The following is a 12,043-nucleotide window of genomic DNA, read 5'->3' as shown; positions in this document are numbered from 1 at the left end:
TGATGCAAAGTAGGAACTCAGTCAACGCCAGCTCCCTTTCCCTCTTCTGGCCCTGTTAAGAAGCTTCCTCCTAAGAGTTGATGAATAACACATTTTTCACTGCTACACAATTTATCTAAAAACCACTTGGTATTTAGTTTAAACATCACAGTTTTTGTTTTCCCATCCCCCAAATTGTACAGTTGGGCGAGTGGTAAGGAATAATCAATTAAAATCTCAACATTTTCTGGCTTTAATGTTGTAAATATGTTTTATTTATTTATTTTAAAGAAATTTGAAAAGACAGTCTTTATGGAAGTAATTTGTAGCCTGTAAGATAATGGATAAATCTGTGTTGTTTTTTATTAAGATGATGGTCCCAAAGATCATTAAGCTATGACTTTCATCACTAAACTTGGGATTCTTGTGGCAGAGCCACAGATAATCAGAGGCAAACAATTTCAAGTGTTTTAATGCACATGAGGTATTTTACAAAAATAATTATAATGGCCAAGACAAAACCTTTTTCTGAGGACAACAATTATGCTCCCAGAAAAATATTTTTTATACCAAAACAATCTTGCAATAGTAGTCTATAAGGCTGTGAAGAAATTAAAATGTTTTAACAGTTATTCATAGTGGAATAGATATCCCCTTTCCGAAAGAAAATATTTTCATACAATATTTACACTAAATTGAACAAGGGAACAGTGTAAACCCACTGAAAACAAAACTCTAAAGTCAGCTACTGATTGTGAGTTATTCCCAGAAATAGAGGGCTTGAATAACTGAAATATGTTGTTTTAAATACATTACTGTGTACACTAATATTTGTTTAAAGAAGAAAGGGCTGCTTGGAGCTGTGTGCCTAAGACCTATGGCTCCTTTTTTAAAAGGGAGAATCCAGGACCGATGGAAGCAAAGAAGCCGTCACTGGTGGCTCTAGGGTGGAGGTCAGTAAACTACAACCTGAGGGCCCAATTTGGCACACCACTTGTTTTTATATGGCCCATGAACTAAGACTGGCTTTTGCATTTTATAAATAGTTGGGGAGAAACCCAAACAAGAATATAATTTTTGACATGTGAAAATCATATGAAATTCAAATTTCACTGTCCAGAAGTAAGGTTTTATTGGAATAAAGCCACACTCATTCCTAACTTATCGTCTATGGCTGCTTTTGTACTACAAAGGCACAGTTGAGTAGATGCAAAGTCTAAAATACTTATTATCTGGCCCTTTACTGAAAAAGTTTGCTGATCCCTGCTCTAAAGGAAAGAGATTAATGAAAGCAAATATGGAAACTGATTTAGAGAACACTGAAAGTTGGAGAACAGAGAAGGAGGCAGGATGACTGATGCAGGTCAGGGGGAAGCCAGGTAGGAGGGCTTTGGAGAAAGGCAGATTAATAGCCTCCTTGAATCTATGCCCTGAGATAAATGCTAGGAAAGAAAAGATCTAGTAAAGAAAATGTCAATGGGTACAATTTACTGAGCCAGGATTAAGTGCTATAAGAAAATCAGGGACCAATATCAGAGAATAGAAAATGTGATTCTGAACTCATAACAGAAACAAAAACTAAGTTCTAGATCGTTTAAAGGCTTCAATATTGAAAGAAAGAAAGGAAAGAAGGAAGGAAGGAGGAAAGTTACTAGAATAAAATTATAAGAACATAGTTCTTATAACCTTGGAAGTAAGGGGATTTCCTGAGCAAAACAAGGAACCCAGAAGTCAGAAAACAAAGACTAAAAAAGTTAAATTTAACCACATATAAATTTAAAGTACTGTGTAGCAAAATGCACCATAATCAGAATCAAAAAGCAAACCAACAAGCTGAAAGAAATATTTGTAACAGGTAATAGCAATCAAAGAAAATAACTAGAAATTAATAGTAACAACTTATTATAATGAAAGACAAAATAGCCAACATAAAAAATATATATAATGATGAAGAGGATCAGGCTATTCACAGAAGAAGAAATATCCATGGCCACTGAACCATATGGTAAGATGCTCAATCTTACAATGATCAAATTAAAACAATAATAATGCATTCTTAACTACCACCTTTTTAGAGATTTAAAAGACTAATATTTTCATATAATAGTTAGGCTAAAAGTTTACAAGCTAAAGCCTTTTTATTCCCAAGAAAAAATAACAAACCCACTCTACGGTCATCCATTGGCTGGAAGGGCCTGGAGACAGGCCGAGCAGAGTAACTGAAATGTATTGTACAGCAGCCTCCCCTTATCCAAGGTTGCCCTTTCCTTGGTTTCAGTTACCCAAGTTCAACTGGAGTCCAAAGATATTAAATGGAAAATTCCAGAAATAAACAATTCATAAGTTTCAAACTGCACTCCTTCTGAGTAGCATGATGAAATCTCGTGCCATCCTGCTCCATCCCAAGATGCAAATCATCCCTTTGTCCAGTGGATCCACGCTGTATACGCTACCTGCCCATTAGCCACTTAGTAGCCATCTTGGTTATCATCAGATCAAGTGTCAGCCACGTCACAGTGCTTGTGTTCAAGCAATCCTTATTTTACTTAATAATGGCCCCAAAGCACAAAAGTACTGATGCTGGCAATTCAGATATGCCCAAAAAAAGCCCTAAAATGCTGCCTGTAACATAGTATATATACGGTTCTGTACTATCAGCAGTTTCACATATCCACTGGGGGCCTTGAAAAGCATCCCCTGTGGATAAGGGGGGACTACTGGGTTTCGAATATGTTAAAGATTATGTCAGAGAGGTCCTAGGAAAAGGCAAATGGCCTGGTTAACTGCTTCTGAACTGTATCCCTTCCTTCAGGGAGAACACAGGATGGGAGAGTAGAAGCTCTGAACAATGGCTCTGGGGAAAGCTGTCTGTGTTAAAATACACAGTTAAAACACCACTTGGGTGTTTTATTTTCTTCCTTATACGCTTCCATACTTTCCATTGTTTATAAACATTATTTTAATGATCAAAAAAATGTTTAATTAAAATAAATTAATCAGAAAAAAAACTAATACAATAAACTTGAAAACAAAATACATTAACTAGGAAACCATGATGTAACACAAACTAGGTTTTTTAGCTAATTTTTGAGTTTATTAAAATTAAGAAGATAATATTGAGATATACACACATTCCTTCAGCCAGTCACTGGTATTTCCCTGGATTTTATGCTGGTTTTCAGGGGAATACCAAAGAAATTGATGACTCTGCCTTAAAGAGATTTTACAGTACTGGTGAAAGCAATATAAAACTCATGGTCGGTTAAAGTCAACTAAGAGCTACGTGAATTTGATAAGCTGTGTGTTCTCTGTCCTTCCTTCATGGAAATCGTTCGCGCTCCAGCCTTGGCAGTTCGTTTGGGGAAAGGTCCCAGTGCTGCCTACTTCTTTACCTTCTGACCACAGAATAAATCTGTGGAGTAGGGGTGCTCTGATATAATACATTGAGTTATTATTTTCTGTAAAGCTATTTGACCTACATAACAGCAATCTTCAGTAAACACTGAATTGATTCTATGTCTGATCCTTATCCAAAACATTCTTAAGCCTATTTGGCTAATCAGATTGTATTCATATAAAGTTTGTGGATTTTTTCAGAGGAAAAGATCAGATAAATAGCACCATCTGACTAACTCAGTCTCCGGGTTTAGCTGCTGCTTTGAATAGACTCAGGATAGAGTTAGGCAATTCTATTGTGCGAGATAATTATTTGTTAGGTTATAAAAGATTCGTTACTGAACTTCAAATAGCAGTTTGTGACACTTGTAACCTAGGGATGAAAAAACTCATTTTTTTAATGATTAATATCCTAGATTTCTCTCTGGAAAACAATCCAGGTGGAGGCATCTCCACTAATATCTAATGTATACTGAATGCTTACTGTGTGCCAGGCACTGGTCTAACAGCTTTATACGTATTAACTCATTTAATCCTCCCTACAGTAACAATGATGTTATTATCCCCAATTTACAGATGAGGAAACTGAGACCCAGAAGCTAAATAATTTGCACAGCATTACACCACCACCAGACGGTAAAGCTTGTCTGGCTACAGAGCCGACTCTGAAACACTTTGCTACCAAACAGCTGCCTGGGGCATTTTCAATAGGGTGCTATGGCACCTCAAATACAGCCTATCCAAAACATGCTCGTTAGCATTTCCTTCCTAACATTAGCCTTCCCGCTTGACTTCTCTATTTCTTTCAGCTCTATATCTGTATTTATTCTTATTAACACCCAGCTATTTTGCAAATAGTATAAGACGAAAGAAAAAACCTACATTGGGGGCCCTAAATCTCAAGATTCTGGTTCTCACTAACCGCATGACTTCAGACACTGCATAATCTCAGAGGGCCTGACTTTCTCATCTGTTAAGTATGGTCTCTTTCCTGCTCAAGAATTCCACTTACCAGCTTATCTTTATGGTAAAGTTTATAAAATATGTTTTAAAATTAATGAACAGCAAAATAAAAGAAGAAAGAAACATTTTTTAAAAAAAGCAATTTGTACCAGAATTTCTATTCTGACCACTCAATAGTGTGGTTTTATATGATAATTTTATAGCCCAAAAAAACTTAAAAGGAAAGAAGTCTTCAAAATTTTAAAATTTGTATGTAAATTATGGTACATCTACACAATAAAATATGATGTCACAGTTCTAAGCTATGCTATTAAAAGCTTTGAAGACATGGAGAAAGGCTTGACTGTTAAGTATTCAAAAGGAATTCTAACCAAAATGTCTCCACATGAAACTTCACCGTGTACATATGCATGCTCAAGTTCCATTTTCTAACATCTAACTGGTTCTTTCCCTGCTCCTCCTCTTTCTCCAAGTTCTGGGTTAATCAAATTTAAGAATCTTAAGCTCAGTAATTCCTTTTGTATTCAGGAAGCCTGCCAGCTACCACAATCTACAGATACCATTAAAGGATGAGGGTCAACAAAGACAGCATCTCACAAAGAAATTGGAACCACCACTCCAGGGAGGCATGATGCAGTTTCCCTCTGGGAATTCAACAAAGCAAACAAGACAGATGAAATCTGCTTAAGAATAAATCACAAATTGAAGCAAGCAACCATTACGCTGTCTGCTATCGACCATGTGCCATTAAAAACTATTTCATCTCAAAGTACTGTGCCTTTAAGTGAGCGAAACAAATTCTAGAGGAAGAGCAGTGGCAGAATAATGTACACTTATGAGATAACTATAAAATCAAGCGAAAGAAAGGCCAATGAACCACGTCAGCTCAGAGCATCAGAGCACTTCTAATAAAAACAAATCTCTACCAAGCTGGATTGTTGCTGTTGCAGACGCTTGTGGAGGATCTTTGCCGCCTTGTATATTTGGAGATATTTTTCCTTTTAATCACTATGCCAAACATGAAGCCCCTCATACAAAGGGAGCAATGAGCTAATGTTTGAGAAAGATGTAAACACTTTCCTCAGCCCACGCACGTGTTCAACATGAGCAGAGTCTTCCGTGTCATTCTATCTCCATCTTCTTTCTGTGTAATAGACTATTGTTTGTCAACATGGTCTTCGCTTAAGAACTATTTATATAAGTGAAAAAAGTCTTTGGCTCACAAGAAAGAACTCTACATTACAACATGAATTTTTAGAATCACTTCTACAAACATAACTAACATTCACAGTGTGTCATTTAAATATTCTATGTATTTGTGTAAGGAACAAAAGCTTGCTTTGCCCCAGAGCAATATATTAATAAAAAATGCCTTATAGCTTAAATTTAGAATAATCTATACTGCAACTGGTAATATTAAATAGGCTATTACTATATCCTTAACGTTCTTAATATTTTTGGCAAAGACACAGGTTTCTTATGAACTCACATGAAAATCAATTAGCACATGACTGACCGCATAATTGATAATTCAGTAAACACACTTACACACACACATTAGAGTGTTTTAAAATATGAAATTCATGGATACAGCTAACTAAATAGAAGTTCTGGACAGAGGAATAGTGTTTGATGATCTCACCACCAAATGCTTAGTTTACTTTGAATGTTTAATAAGATCTTTCAGCTACAACAGTCCTTAATTAGACTGACCTTGCTAGCCAATGTATACTGTAGACTGACTATGTGCCCTAACTGCTTTATAGACACTAAACCCGACACATCAGGAAGTATGTCATAAATGAGAAAATGGCAATTCAGTGATATTCTGTAACTTTTCCCATCTCCAAAAGTAGGTCTCAAATCCAGGCCATTCTGAGTACACGGCACGTGCTCATAATCTTATGCTACCAACAACACCTGGAAATTTGAAGAAAATTGTCCTTGAAATTGATATCCAGTCAGAACACTTCAAATATATAACCTCAAAAGTTTAATGATTAACAACAGTTTTCTCAAAAAGAACTGGTTGGCCCTATTCCTGACTCACTCAAAGAAATTGATCATACCGGTAAACTTAACATGACCAGTAATATAAGCCCTGTGGACCCAGGATTTGCCATGCTTGTTCCTGTCCCACACAAGAACTGTGAAATAGCAGTTAGGTCCAAGAATCAGTTAGAGGGGAAAACGTAACTTCACAGTGAAGGATCAGGCTGATGACCCATGAACCCAGTGCTCAGTCTTGGCCTCACTAGTGGGGAAAACCAGGCTGCTCTGTGACTCCTGATGAGATGCAAGAAGAGAACATATCACCTGTGATGATTTCGAGCCAAAACGCTTGCTTTGATCTAATCGAGCCTTCAGACCTAGCCTCCAATTTCAGGAACTACAAGAAACAGAGGAGTAAACTAAATGACACCATGAGGAAGAAATGAGACCGATCCAGAAGGTAGGATATTCTCCAGAACAACTGGCTTGGTCTCTTCAAGTCAGTGTAATGAAAAACAAGAAGCTGTTCTAGATTAAAAGAGACCTCAGGGACATAACATCCAGACGCACTGCATGGTCCCGCACTAAATTCTGTGTCAGACAAACCATCTGTTATGGATTTTGTGAAGACAACTGTGGGAATTTGAATATGATGGAGTATTAGACAATGTTAAGAAAGATTACCAATGACATTAGTTGTGATAATGATCATTTGGCTATGTAGGACAATGTTCTTATTTTTAAGAGATGCATACTTAAGTATTTAGAGGTAAAATGTTAACGTGTCTATATTTTACTTTAAAATACTTAAATATAAACATAGAGTCTTGAAAAAGAGGTAGGTCACTTGCAAAAAAAGTTGCAAAAAAAATGAGTATAAATGGTTCAAGGTTCAAAAGTCACGCCCCATTGTCAAGAATTATGCTTAACTGGACAAAATGATCCATGGACAGCAAAGGTCTAATCTCAAGAGGCCTCCCCAGCACCTCACCCCCTCACACACAGTGCTGAATGAAGCACATTTCAAATTTAAAGTAAAATACCAACTTTTAAAAGATTCCCTAATATAATTTTAGAGAAGCGTTTAGGCTTGTTATACCAATGTTTAGAATGACTAGAGAGAGGGATTAAAAGCTCCAAAATTATAACATGCTATTCCAGAATAACCACAACTGAAGCATCTGGAATGTTGATGGTCACACTGCTGCCTTACTGCACACGCCTCACTTCCATATCCTACATGGGAATTACTTCCTTTGCACATGAATAAACATCCTTTGCTCTAAGCACATACCTAACAAATAAGGAAGCAAAGGCGAAGAGTTCAGACAATATTTGAGGGAAAGGACTTGAACTTCGGTTAAAACCTAACAGCTAGTTTCGTCATATGACTGATAAGCCGCAGCAGCTGACAGTGTTGCTCACTACCTGGGAGTAATGTAAAGGCTACTAGTGAAAAGTAGTAAAAAGATTCGATCCTTAGAGACATAAAATCAATCAACTTCAGACACCAACAGGTTAGACCTACAGAGTACACGGAAGTTCTCCTCAGGGAGCCCACAGCCTAGTACCAAGATCAAAAGGTGGCTTTTCCTATTTGTTCGAGGAAGTGTGCAGTTTAAACACACAGCACCTGCCTTTGGTTATGGAAATAATAGATTCAAAAATGTAAGCAAAACGAAACAAGAACAATAAAAACAAACCTCAGGCCCAGCTGCCTGCAGATCACTTCTGCGTCTGCGTCATCCCACTGATCGTCACAGACAGTCCCCCACTGACCAGCATGGTAGAGCTCCACTCGGCCCTCGTGCACGTTGCTGCCACCAGCAAGACGTATGGAGGGGAACGCGGGGCCTGTGCAATGGGAAATGAAAGACAAATTACACCTACATATTTACATCGTGCGACATGATTAGGTATATTCTATGTCTTTGCCATTTTCAATAATTCAATAATATTTATTAAGCCATTGAAGTGATATGGACATACACGCACATAGCTAACATATTTTATGGTAATCTTGACCAATTAAAAATACTCCAATTGAATTACATTCAAACAAATAGCTCTTAAGAGGAAGCAGTCTAAATTCACTTTTGTCCTACAACCTCAGAAACCAGAAAAGACGCACTCAAAACTGCAGTTTACTAGAAACACATTGGATTTTTATGGGATTGTGGTCATGACGTTGATCTGTTAATTTACAGTAATTTGAGTATTACCAACATGTAATTATTAAGAATGGCACTTATGTAGGTAACATACTTATTTTCAGTACAGAAATATTTTTACATTTGTAGAAATCAAGTCAAAGTTAACATCCAACACATTATAACAAGTCGGTGGACATCATGGCCAGCACCTTCAAAACCAATATTGAAAATTCATGTGGGTATGAATCAGTTCATCTTCGTTTCCTCTGTTAAGAACCACCACAGTCTTCCCATTGCAATTCCTTGTTACAGTCCGCAACGCCCTGATCTCTCCCTTGTCAGCCTCTGAATTTCTCTCTCATTTCTCCTGGCCTCATTCTCTGGCTACAGCTACCATGCCTTCTTCCTTCTGCCCAAATACACTTGAAGTTGGACGCCACCTCAGGGTCTGTACAGTAGCTGTTCCTTCTGCCCGGAAGAATGTTTCCACAGATCTTCACATGGCTGCCTCCCTCTCGTCAGTCAGTTCTCAACACTGAAATGTCCTTTCTGCAGGAGGCCTGCCCTGGCTACCCCAGCACACGCAGCACCCTAAGGCGCTTTCTACTACATCACCTAATTTGTCTTCCTCAGAATATTTACTTTTATCTAAAATTGTCATTGATTTATTGGTTTACATGTCAATTGTCTGCCTCCTCTCAACTAGACTTGAGGACAGAGAAAGTGCCTTTCCCTTTCATCTGTGTATTTCAGGTACCCAGCATAGAGAAGGCATATAATAAATATTTGTTGACTGAAAAAACTGGCAAGTGATAGCTAAAAGTCTGGAAAGGCTATCTCAAACAAGGAAAAATAATTAGCAATATCCCTTCATTCAATTCTATTTAATAAACAGATACTAGGCATCTGCTGTGTGCAAGGTGTTGTACCACGTGCTGTAGGGCATTCAAAGGGGCACTAGACAGACGCCACCCTCAAGAAGTGCACTGCCTAAGGACGTGGACAAAATGAGTACAGACAAGAGATAGTCAAGAAGACCCTGCATGGATTCAGAAGCGAGGGAGCTGGCTCACCATTGGGAGTAGTTAGGGAATCCTTCTAAGAAAGTGGTATCTGAAGAGGCCCAAGATGGATGGATGGGATTTCAGAAGCACAAAGTTTGGGAAACAGTACGGAAGTCTAATTTTTCTGGAATAAAGGACATAATATGGTAAAAGGTTCAGAACAGGCTGGGTCCCCATTAGGGAGTTTAGTTGCACCTTTTACCAAATGTTAATCATTTATCCACATGAAATGTGCTCCTAATTCCTCCACAGTGTAAGCAGCTGTCAGTAAATGGCATCTGGATATTCATATTTATATTCAAATATCACACAAGTTTTGCAGCAGAGATTCAGATCAGTGACTATTTGCATATACTCACATTCTGATATTTGTAATACAGTTTACTTACATAAGTGAACTAACACTGAAAGTTTGTAAAAAGATACAGACAGGCTTAATAAATATGACTGGTCTTCTCAATATTGTATATTAGCATCTTAGAATTAACTGATGGCTGAACGATGGTAAGAAACAAATTTGCATAAGTTATGTACATTTTCCTTTAAAAAGCTTGGAAAATATAGAAAAAATGATAAAAAATGTACAAGTTTCTTAAGTTATTATATTCTCCCCTGCCTCCCCTTTCCCCCACCACTGTGGTAAGCTTGGAGAAAACAGGAAAAAAAAATTTTTTAAGAGGAAATTTAAAATCACCTAGAACCATTATGGCATAGTACTTACATTTTTTAATGTCATGTTTTATTTTACAATGTGGTTTTTTTCCGGTTGTATAATTGTGAAAATACAGAAAAGCTCAAGGACAAAATTTAGTCAACTTCCCACATCCTCCCAACAAACACATGAAAAATCATCTGCAAGAGAATTCAGTGAAGTCATTGACCAATGTTTCACTTAAGGATGAATAAGGCTCCCAGACGTCTTCATTTAGATTGCTATTTCCTCTATCCAGGACTGGTGCACCATCTTCTACTTTGTAAGTGCTGGGAAAGCAACCAGTACCAGATGACAAGACACGAAGTATAATTTCCAAACTAAACGATCGTGTTAAGCCCTATCGCTGTGCCTTAAGGCAGACTCAGCAGTGGCTGCTTTGAGCTATTTGCTTTCACATTCTCATTTCCTCTACAACAAGGGAATCTTCTTTTATTCTCACTTCTAACTTATCTCAACCTCCTAGATTTTATAAATGTTTACAAATTTATCTGTGCAACCAGAGTATAAACAGATTACAGATCATAAAGAGTAGAATTTTTTTTTAAAGTAGCTAGATATTCTGAAAGAAAATAATCTTGTTTTCAAGCTTTTACTTACTTTCCTACTTGAAAAATGTTAAACATTTTATCAATCAGGTTGAACACAGAGTACAAACAATAATCTACGAAATGCAGTACGTTATAGAGCCCAATTGACATCGCTCTTGAAGCAGCAATGCATAAACGTGTACTTGACAAAAGTAGTGATGAACAAATGAAAAGCAATAAGAAAAGTTAATATATATTGAGGTATATGAGGAAACCATTTGGTTTAAAACTAATTCGGCCCGACCTCATTTTTCCAGAAAGATCTGGCATGGCCTGTCCAGCATGCATTGTACATCTGCTCTAAACATTTACAATGTCCCAAAGCAAAGAATGATGCCTTTTAAAACAGGAATGTATACCCCCCTCCATGGTAGCATTTGCTTAAAGATAAGAATTTCTTCCCAGAAACTAAAGGTCAAACTGACCTACTGTGCTCCTCTTCTGACCACTGACCTGCTGTGCTAGTAACTTCCTGTTACTGTAGTAAAAAAAAATATTCCCGTCATGTGTGATGCACATTCCTTATTCCAAGACAATATATAACCATGCTGTACACATCGCTTCCTTCCTTGGTGAAGGTGCTCTCCTGGGCTATTCAGTCCTCTGACTGGCTCATATAATAAACTCACCCCAATTTTGATTTATAGATTGATTATTGATTATTTGCATCAACAGTAACATTATTCAAAGGTGGAGAATCAAAAGAAAAACTTACAAGGCACCAAGACTTATGCACCTCACCCATCCAAAAGAGGACTGCAGCTCTGAGAGCACACTTTCGGTCCATATCCTTGTCTTGGTTCCTCCAGCTAATTCAGGGAAATTACTCTACATGAGGTCTCTGTATGTTTTGTAATGGAGCTTTTCTATTCCTGCCCCAATACTTGTACTCAAACAGCAACCACTGCCCTGGACTGGCTGCTAGCATTTCGAGGCCTGGGACATCTGGTCAAGCTGCCATCTCCAAGGAAAATGCAGATAGGGATACTGTGACTATGTGGCAGCCTCAAGTTGTGGTCACAGATTAAAATACTCCATGGTCCCCAGAAAACCCATCAGCCATCATGAAAAGCAGCTGTTCCCTCCTCTACTTATGTTCATATGAACATACACATATTTGTGTACTGACACCGCATTGCTAATCACCTCCTGCCTAGTATATGGTGCTTAGGAGACCTTATCCAAGGCAGTAAT

The 12,043-nt window shown here is 37.6% G+C and overlaps 1 protein-coding gene across 7 annotated transcripts in view; it reads right to left on the bottom strand.

Moving 5' to 3' along the window:
- PRSS12 (serine protease 12) overlaps positions 1–12,043 on the bottom strand; it is a 70,968-nt gene that overhangs the window by 43,843 nt on the left and 15,082 nt on the right. For all 7 annotated transcript variants that reach the window (XM_008530027.2, XM_070609243.1, XM_070609244.1 and 4 more), the window contains one exon: positions 8,034–8,184. In XM_008530027.2, the coding sequence (XP_008528249.2) occupies positions 8,034–8,184 (151 nt within the window). The remainder of the gene's footprint in view (positions 1–8,033; positions 8,185–12,043) is intronic.

This window comes from Equus przewalskii, chromosome 2 (assembly GCF_037783145.1).
Source record: "Equus przewalskii isolate Varuska chromosome 2, EquPr2, whole genome shotgun sequence".
Taxonomy (NCBI): Eukaryota; Metazoa; Chordata; class Mammalia; order Perissodactyla; family Equidae; genus Equus; species Equus przewalskii.
The sequence above is the reverse complement of the archived record's forward strand: the minus strand, read 5'-3'. Positions and strand labels throughout refer to the sequence as shown.